The sequence below is a fragment of the Rhinolophus ferrumequinum genome, chromosome 18, assembly GCF_004115265.2.
Source record: "Rhinolophus ferrumequinum isolate MPI-CBG mRhiFer1 chromosome 18, mRhiFer1_v1.p, whole genome shotgun sequence".
Lineage (NCBI taxonomy): Eukaryota > Metazoa > Chordata > Mammalia > Chiroptera > Rhinolophidae > Rhinolophus > Rhinolophus ferrumequinum.
The window spans coordinates 48,508,759-48,517,584 of record NC_046301.1 but is presented as its reverse complement, the minus strand read 5'-3'; the positions used below and the strand labels follow the sequence as shown (position 1 = coordinate 48,517,584).

Sequence of the window (8,826 nt, the reverse complement as noted above, 5' to 3'; positions counted from 1 at the left end):
ACATACCGGTGTAATGCAATGACATCCTCATGACACACAGCACTTGACAACGTGTACATGAGCGAATGAGAGGCACGGTTCCCATGCCTGATGACGTACTGTGCGGGATGTAAACATCTCAGATGATGATCTAAGGTTCACTGCACAAGTGTACCTGGCTTAGAGGCCTCATTTCGCACTGAGGAAGGCTCTATGGCAAAGCTATACAAATGCTTTAGATTTACCAATGCTGCTTGTTAAGAGTGATGCATCACAGAGGGAACGAGGGACCAGGTGTGCAGTGGAACCCTGCCTTCCTCAGAAGCCCCTCAGAAGTGACCACTCAGCTCCACGGCTCCAGAAGTTACCTACCTTGGGCGCAACAGGCAGAAGGTAATTAGGCTGAACTTCAAAAACTCAAGAATTGGCGTTTGGAATTTTCAATGGTAATAAATTTATCAGTCATGAAAACCAATAAATAAACCAGAACAGTCTTTTCTGCATCCAATATTGACCGCTGAAATCACTAACAGTGTACTCGTGCGCGCGCACACACACACACACACAAACACACCCCTTTAGCCTTAGTGAGTGCAAACACGGGGGTAAGAATTGGAGTTTCCACTCGGGGCACCCACAAGTTTCGAGTCAACCACACCATATGATACAAATATGTATAAAAAAGGCTGGGATTTTATTTCCAAGTTGGCACATGAAGGCACAGGGGCAAATAAATGGCTTTGGGGCACTGGAAATAGAAATGGGGCAGGGTGTGTCTGAGGGCCCCCTACCTCCACTACCCCTTAAGCGCACTTGAGACAAGACCAGGGCGAGGGATCTGGCCCATGACCCTGAGGGTGCCACTGGCTCTGGATGAGAGCCTTGGGACAGCTCCCCAGGCATGACCCCCTCCTCCCAGGGGGCAGGGCCCTGCCAGCTCCCCCAGCACGAGGGATCAGCCCCCTGGGGAGGGCCGGGGTCAGAGAGAGAAGAGCAGGATGAGAACCAGGAGAAGCACCCCCAGCAGCACCACAATGGCACACCACTGTCGGCGGTCTGGGGGTGAGAGGGTCAGAAGTCATGGGGGAGGCGGTGGCACCACCAAACCCCACTCCCCGAATCGCCTCCCCGAGGGGACTCACCGCTCGTCATGTGGGATACTTTTGCCATCTTCCTGAGGACCCCATCCATCCGGGACTGGGTGTGGTCCATCTCATGAGCAAAGGCATCCAGCATGCTGCCAAGACCAGGATGGCGTCAGCCCCCAAAGAGTTCCCCTGTGCAGCCAGCCTCGGGCTTCCATCCCACCCCAGGGGTGCTGGCCTCACATGCCCTGCTCATCCAGCTCCTCCCCAACGCGGCCGGACATGTGTTTTAGAACCCGGATGCTGCCAGACACCATTTCCAGCTGTTGGTCCTGTTGGTCCATGATCAGCTGCAGTGTGGAGGCAAGGAACTGCTGTTGGCAGGGAGCCGAGCTGTCTGCAGGCTCCTCCAGCCCATGGCCCTGACTACCCAGACAAACCTGCTGTGTGGCCTGCTGCTCCTCAATGTAGCGAGAGGTGGCTGAGACCACACTGGCATCCAGCAGGTCACTGGATGACTTCTGGGCAGCTGGCTTGCCCGTCAGCATCTGGCAGGGGCACAGACCACAAGTTCAGGCAGAGACGCCCAATCACCACGGAGCCAGATACAGGTTTGTGGCAAATCTAGGCACTGGTCAGTCAGTAAGGGAGTCTCTGAAGTGGGATGGCCTGGGTTCCCCAGACTCACCACTTAATAGCAAGGTGACCCCAAGGCCACATCACTTGACTTCCCTGTGTATCAGTTTCTCCATCTGTAAAATGGGAAGCTCTATAATCCCTGTTTCCTGAGGTTGGAACGAGGAAATGAATTAACCAACCAGGTATATTTATGAATTTGGACTTTAATCCTCTAGGCACTGCTACAGGACTCCAAGCTAGTGAGGGCCTCAGCACTCCCACCCTCCCAGGCCCCATGACGGGATGGGGAGGGACTGGTTGTTTCACAGCATTCAAAGAATGGACACAGAACACAGAGGGGAAAGGTGTACAGAGAGGCAGCAGGGAGTGTGCCCACAAAAGGCATAAGCGGGAGCACACACAGGTAAGCACACCCACAGGGGGAAATGGTGTGCACGAGGCAGACAGGAAACACTCGAGAGGTCAACTTCACATGCTCAGATGGGTCACGTGCAGAGAAAAAAAGGTAGGCTGGAAACATATGCGCTGGAAACAGTAACACAGAGAGCAAAAAAGGGGACAGGTACACAGACATCACCCACCTACTCTGGGAAACCAGTGAAGACTCCCAGAAGAAGACTGAAGGGATATACACACAGTGGAAGTCAAGTGTGCACGCTCCGAGGCAGGCAGGTAGACTGCCAGGAGAACACACAGAAAGGGTATTGACACATAAGGGACAGATGTACACTCGTTTCCAGGAGACAGGCAAACACACACACAGAGGTCAGGCTTGCACTCAAAGGAGAGGGTCACCCCAAAAAGCCAGATGAGGATGTGGACTCTGGATGCCTTACCTCTCTGTTATTCCTCTCCATGAAGGCTATGGCTGCGGGACTGACCATATGGTCCTTCATTTCCTGGGGATAAGGACAGCATCAGAAAGGAAAGACTTCCTCACCTCCCCAGCCTCACTCCTTCGGAACCTCGTCTCACCTGGACTGCCTCCCGCATCCGCTCCACGAACACCTTCCTCTCCTGCAGGTCCCCAGCTGGGAGCTTGAACTTGCCTGGGTTGGCTTCCACTATACGTAGGCCGGGAGTCAAAAGTCAAGGCCAATGCCAGACACAATCCTCTCCTCTGCCTCAAAGCCCTCAACCCTCCTCTGGTGTCCAGCCTCCCAGCTCCCCCTGCCACCGCAGTGGTCTCTCCCAGGCCGCCCTCCAACTCCCGAGGATATCGATAGTCTCCTCCAGGTCCTCGAGGTCCCACTCAATGCTGCGCAGGCCATTCCGCAGCTCATTGGTTGTCCAGTCCAACTCCTCGCGTCCGACCGCGGCGCCCTCCTGCAGGAGCTCGCACCAGCGCTGGTACAGCCCGCGGGCAGTGTTCACCGCCTTCTGCACCTCGCTGCAGGCAGGGGCACAGCGGGCGCGTCTGAGGGCAGGCGGGCCTCCAGTCGCTGCACCCCAAAACGAGTGGGTTAAGGGGACCCCCCTACATCCCTCTACGTAACCCTCCCACTCGGCCACTGGACGATCCTAACTCGCGCACCCCGACGGCCGAGCCCAAACTGCCTGGCACGCTGCGGCGGGTACCCAGGCACTGGCTGGCAGGGGCCCGAGCACCCTCTGCCCTCCCCCATCTCTGTCACTCACCCTCGGACTACAAAAAACGGGTCTTCCAGAGACATGTCAGTCCACCCACGGCTGGAGGCCGAGCCCCCTCCCCTCTCGGCCTTCCTAGCTGGTTCCCTCCCAGCGGTACAGACCGCGCCGCCACCCCCGCCCCCGTCACGTGACCCTTGCCACCATCGAGAAAGACTGCCAGTGGAGAAAGAGAGCCCTCGGAGGCCGGAAGTGCAGAACTTCCGCCCTCTCTGTGGCCATCATGGTTGTGGGCAAAGATGGCTTCCCCTACGATCGCCCCGCCCCTTCGCGTCTCCGTACTCACCGCCCTCAGCAGTGCTCTAGTTTTGTCCGTTGGGGTTTGGGTACGAGCTCGGAATATCTGGGTTCGAGCTACAGCCCCTCGAATTGTTGCTTCTCAACCTGTTTTCCTTCTGGGCAATGTAAATAATAATAGCCTCCCTGAAATCAGACGAGATTGTGACTGGGCTCGTTCGATTCGTAGATCCTCTTAACGGACTCCCTGAGTCTGCACCCGGATCCTATCCTGGGAGATCTTCCCAGCCCAGGGGTCGAGAATGGCAAGTTTGGAAGGGGGTAGGGGAGGAGAGGTGGTCGTCCCTACCTTCCCACGGGGCGGGGTGAGGCGCGGGCATTCTGTGGGGAGTTCTGCTGGACTCTCCCTTCCTTTTTCCTGCGAAGGAGGGGCGCCTCGAAGTTGTCTTGGGACGGCGTGATGGTTAGTAGGGGTCCCGGAGATGCTTCTGGGGGGTGAGGTCTTACTGGGTGCGAGCCTGGGGGTCGCGGGAGGGGATGTGATGGTGGCTCTGAGGACTGCCTCCAGGGGAGTCCTCTGTGCGTGGGGTCTCCATCTGGGGAGGGGCCAGGAATGTCTGGGAGGGATTCATAGTGTCTCTGTCACACGGGCATCCTGTGTGGGGTCTTCGGAAAGCACTTTTTTGGGGGATACGGAGAAGCTATCGCCTGAGTGAGGTCCTGCACTCCCTCTGGAGGATGGGCGGGAGGTCTGGAGAAGCCCTCGGAGGGTCGCCCCCGTGTATGTCAGAGTCGCTGTGTGGGGTCTCAGCCCCTGGGCTGGGGATGTTCTGGAGCCTCCGCGGACGGAATGGGGACGTTCTCAGCAGGTCGTCGCTGGATGTGGCAGGAAGGATCGCTGAAGGGGACAATTTTTGGAGGGGTCTTTTAAAGGGGAATAATTGACTCTCCATGTGCGGAGGGAGGGACCTGAACGTTCTCCAAGGATGCATACGAGAATCAGTTTGGGGAGGAGGAGCAGGAATACCGGGGAGAGGGTCTTGTAGGGAGAAAGACTGTGGGGTGTCCGTGTGGGGACAGGGATGAACGGGGTTCTCACCCTAGTGCTGGCAAGGTCTTTATGTAGGGTCTCTGGGAGATGGCGTCAGTAGGAGCCCTGAGGTCGCCCCTACCCGCAGGCTGCTGGGCATACGTGGAGGGGCGTCACGCCTCCCAGGCCTCCCTGGAAGAAAGCGGAACCTTCCTGTCCCTCCCCGCCTACCCCGCTGGAAGCCGGTCCGGAAGTCGGGGACTCTTGCCTGCTCTAGCTGCCCGGAGAGGGAAAGGACGTGACCGGAGGCCGAGACCCCACCCACACCCTCCCGGAAGAAGTCCTCTACTACCAGTACCGAGATCCCGGCCCCTGTCCTTATAGGGGCAGCCGGAAGCGGCTCGCGCGCCTGCCCTACGTCATTACTTCCGAATTTAGTCCTGGACGTCGCGCAGACCCAGTGGCGGGAAGGCTTTGCGCGCCAGCCCGGTAGGCGGAGCCTCCGCTTAAAGGGTCCGCGCCACTACTGCATGGGGCCATGCAAACAATTTCGCATTTTTTTTTTGGAGGAACTTGAAATAGGATTTCTCGGAACGATAGCTCGTAGTGGAGGGTGAAGCCTATGTTTTCTATATGCTCTATCTCTGCTTTGCTGTTTTCAGCTCCTACCCCAGCCGCGCCTCCTGGGTTGCAGAGGCGGAGCACGGCCGCGTCGTTCAGGGGGCGGCAGCCGCGTGTTCACCCGGACTTTCGTGCGGCCGGGTCCTCCGCCTTGCGAGCGCCAAGCCCACCCGTGGAGCTTGTGCCGAAAGAAACGGGGAATGATCAGTGTGCGGAGTGTAGAGATGGCAGCCCAGGCTGCGTTCGTGTCTACAGACGTCCGCCGTCCGTGGAAAGGGCAGCTTTGCCCCTGGAGTCAGCCATCGTTGTCCACTTCTTTATTACCTACAGAGAAGGGGAGTGAAGAGGCCTGGCGGACGCTAGAGAATGAGCTGAAGGCCCCAGTGGCTCCCTTTCACCGCCATAGCCCATTTATTCATTTAGCAAATATTGGACGAGTCACTCTGCCTCGGTTTCCCCACGTGAAGAAATCAGGTATAACTACCCTCAGCGGAGTGGAGGGTATCAATGAGATATTTATGAAAGGAAAGCCTTTAACAGCTTCTGGCACGTAGTAACCGCTTAATAAGCGTTGGCATCGTTATTGATTCGAAAAACACAGACGCCTGGAACTGTGCCCACGGGGATGTATGTCTGGAACCCGTGTCTTGCTGGGTGCTAAGGGAAACTGGCCACCTATGACCTACTGGGGCCTGCGAACTCGAGTAAGTGGGTGGGATTTACTCCCCGGGGCCTGCACGCGGGCGCATTGGGGTGGGGACTGAGAAAGTAGACCACCCCAAGAGCTCCTTGGGAACTGGGGAACGCCCCCTCCTTTTCAGGTTTCTCGTTCCTTTCCTCCGCCGGGTAAATTCCACCCTGTGACTTTAAGGCGTCTCTGGCCCCGGCGCTGTGGAAAGCCCGGATGCCGCGCTCTGATTGGGCGGGGCGTCTCCGTGACGTTACTCCGAGTACAAAAGGGTCCGGGTAGCGGGTCCCCGGGCTTAGCGTCGTAGCAGCGTTACGGCGGCGTAGTTTGGTGTGCAGAGAGAGGCGTGCGTGAGCGCGTAGGCTGTAGTGCACCTGTTCCCTGTACTGAGAGTCCCCGCCGCCCTCGCCGTCGAGTCGCCATGGAGGTGCAGAAGGAAGCGCAACGCATCATGACCCTGTCGGTGTGGAAGATGTACCATTCGCGCATGCAGCGCGGGGGCCTGCGGCTGCACCGAAGTCTGCAGCTGTCGCTGGTCATGCGCAGCGCCCGGGAGCTCTACCTCTCCGCCAAAGTGGAAGCCCACGAGCAGACCGAGGTGCCCTCGCTGCCCGCCCGCTCCCCAGATCCTCGCCTGCACCCGCTACGGGAAGCTCAAGCCGCAGCCGAGGCAGCGTCCCCCGACGGTGAGCAGCCCTGCTCGGAGCCCATGGACACGCAGGAGGCGCCAAGAGCCGAGGAAACTCCTGCCCGCTGTACCCCGCACCCTGCCAAAGTCAGCCGCAAGCGGCGGAGCAGCAGCCTGAGCGACGGCGGGGACGCCGGACTGGTTCCGAGCAAGAAAGCCCGTCTAGAAGAGGAAGCGGAGGAAGGGGCGTCTTCGGAGGTCCCCGATCGTCTGCAGCCCCCTCCCGCGCAAGCGGAGGGCGCCTTCCCCAACCTGGCGCGTGTCCTACAGAGGCGCTTCTCAGGCCTTCTGAACTGCAGCCCCGCCGCCTCCCCGACGGTGTCACCACCAGCGTGTGAGGGGAAGCCGGCCTGTCGTCCGGCGGACAATATGCTAAACGTGCTTGTGCGGGCTGTGGTGGCCTTTTGAGGGGCCCCAAGCGGCGCTGCCGGAGCCCAGTGCGCCGGCCGAACCGTCAGCCAGAATTCGCAGACCCGAGGTCAGGCTACCCCCGCGGGAGCGCCCGCGGAAACGGTGGAGAGGAGCCGCCGCCCAGGCTGCTGAAAGGCCGGGAGAGGGACTCTGCCGCCGGGGAGCCGTCGCCACCCGTGTGCCGCGGCGGCGCCGAAGTGCCTGAGCCGGGGGCGCGGGCGCCTTCTGCCGAGACCTGCCGCGCCCATAGGTGCTGTCTTAACCGACAGGGACGTGGCCTTTCCGTCTCCTTCTGGGACTGGGAGAGGGAGGCTTGGTTCTTGGAACTCCTCAGGGTCGGACTTTTTTTTTTACTGGGGCTGTGCCGCCCTTTCAAGGTTTTTCTATAGTTGATGTTCACGTTCCCAACTCAGCATTCCAGGCAGTCGTCCCCCTCCGGTGACATACTTATGCAAGCGATCATCGTTGCGTCATGGGGCAGTCGTGGGTAGCTTCCTGTTGCCTTGCGTGGGTGTGGGGCCTGGGAGGAGGTCCTGGGGTGTGGACCGCGGTGGGGAATGGGAGGAGGGCGGCCTGAGTCACTTCGCCCCCGCATCCTGCGCCCCTGCGCCTTCTTTTGGGGCGGGGGGAGCTGATCTGATTTCAGGTTAAAATTGTTCTCATTTGGTGTGTTCGAGGACGGGATGATGTTCACAGTCTCCAGCGTGACCCTCCCTCAGACACAGACACAATCAAACCACAATCTTGGTCTGAATCACAAAACTGGGGGGAGGGGATGTGCAGAGCGCTGTGAGGCTGAGCTGGGGCCAGTGGCTGGTGAGGATGGGCCAATTTGGGGAGGGGTAGATTATAGCCAGGACGTTCTAAGGGACTGTTTATTTATTCTGGTGGATTCTGTTTAACTCCGTCTATCTGGACTTTTGCTAGAGACGCCAGATAGGAAAATAAAGACCATCTGAATAAAAAGTCTGCTGTCTTGTTGTCTTCCGTAGTGGGGGAGGGGCAGGGTTAAGGGGTCAGAAGCTGGCGGCGACTTGCAGGGGCCTCACAAACCGGTCTGACTGGCTCTCACATGGGCAGAGTGGGCGGGAGGGGGCTGGGCTCCGTCCTCTCAGCCGGAGTATTTACACGCTGGGTGCTAGGGCTCTCCGACTCCTGAAGCCCCCCACACTTGGGGATTCCTTAGGAATTCCCCTACAAGTCTGGCGAAGGAAGAGAGCTTCCTGATGCAGACATTTGGTGGGGGATACTGCTGGGGACAGTGCCCCAAGCGTAGTTGGGGAGCCACGCCTCCTTGGGAGACTTGAATGATCGCACTGAATTCGCTTTGGCGGAGGTCTCATGGCCCCCAGCGAAGGTGAGCTTTGGAGAGCCTTTTACACCCTGTTCCAATCTGGCGGTGTAACTGTGGCTGACACTGGGAGGTAAGCTCCCAGCCTCAGTTTCCTCATCTATGGAGTGGGCTTTCAAACATCTTCCCCACGAGGAGACTAGGTTTAGAAATGCCCGTGGGAGCCCTTTTTTGCTTTGGCCTCACCCCAACTCCAGGTTAGCCACTCCAGGGGAGAGAATCCTCATACTTTACCCAAAACAGACCCAAGAGAGGGACTGTTAGGAGGACAAAGGAGCCGCAGGTGTGGGAAGTGAGGGAGCGAGTGACTCCGGGAAAGCGCCCGCCCGGCCCCCAGACCGCTGGCTCCGCCACTGCGGGCCTCTTCCGCCCCGGGGGACCTGATCCCTAGGCCGGAGGGTGAAAGGAGGAGGGGCGGGCCCGCCCCAGGACGCCCGCCCCCAGCTCACT

At 59.0% G+C, this 8,826-nt stretch overlaps 2 protein-coding genes across 3 annotated transcripts; one reads left to right on the top strand and one right to left on the bottom strand.

The window, feature by feature from the left end:
- Positions 1–597: 597 nt before the first annotated feature.
- STX10 (syntaxin 10) lies at positions 598–3,452 on the bottom strand. Of its 2 annotated transcripts, none has more exons than XM_033134846.1 (8): positions 3,342–3,452; positions 2,924–3,093; positions 2,679–2,773; positions 2,540–2,602; positions 1,505–1,612; positions 1,312–1,414; positions 1,122–1,216; positions 598–1,035 (listed from the first exon to the last, which is right to left on the bottom strand). In XM_033134846.1, the coding sequence occupies exons 1-7, from the start codon at positions 3,374–3,376 to the stop codon at positions 1,128–1,130; spliced, it is 663 nt and encodes a 220-aa protein (XP_032990737.1). In that variant the 5' UTR covers positions 3,377–3,452; the 3' UTR covers positions 598–1,035; positions 1,122–1,127. The 2 variants fall into 2 exon arrangements, with proteins under 2 accessions (XP_032990737.1, XP_032990736.1); XM_033134845.1 differs by having other exon boundaries at positions 605–1,035; positions 1,308–1,414.
- A 1,690-nt stretch (positions 3,453–5,142) lies between these two features.
- IER2 (immediate early response 2) lies at positions 5,143–7,991 on the top strand. Its single transcript, XM_033134847.1, has one exon. It carries the CDS (start codon positions 6,348–6,350, stop codon positions 7,020–7,022), a length of 675 nt encoding a protein of 224 aa, XP_032990738.1. The 5' UTR covers positions 5,143–6,347; the 3' UTR covers positions 7,023–7,991.
- The last annotated feature ends 835 nt before the right edge of the window (positions 7,992–8,826 follow it).

Bases quoted from the DNA above. Each gene is read 5' to 3' on its own strand.
- STX10 (XM_033134845.1), bottom strand. From the start codon at position 3,376: ATGTCTCTGGAAGACCCGTTTTTTGTAGTCCGAGG. The intron at 3,094-3,341 runs GTGAGTGACAGA...CCCTGCCTGCAG, and splicing joins CCGTTTTTTGTAGTCCGAGG to CGAGGTGCAGAAGGCGGTGA. The intron at 1,036-1,121 runs GTGAGTCCCCTC...TCTCACCCCCAG, and splicing joins AGTATCCCACATGACGAGCG to ACCGCCGACAGTGGTGTGCC.
- IER2 (XM_033134847.1), top strand. From the start codon at position 6,348: ATGGAGGTGCAGAAGGAAGCGCAACGCATCATGACCCTGTCGGTGTGG.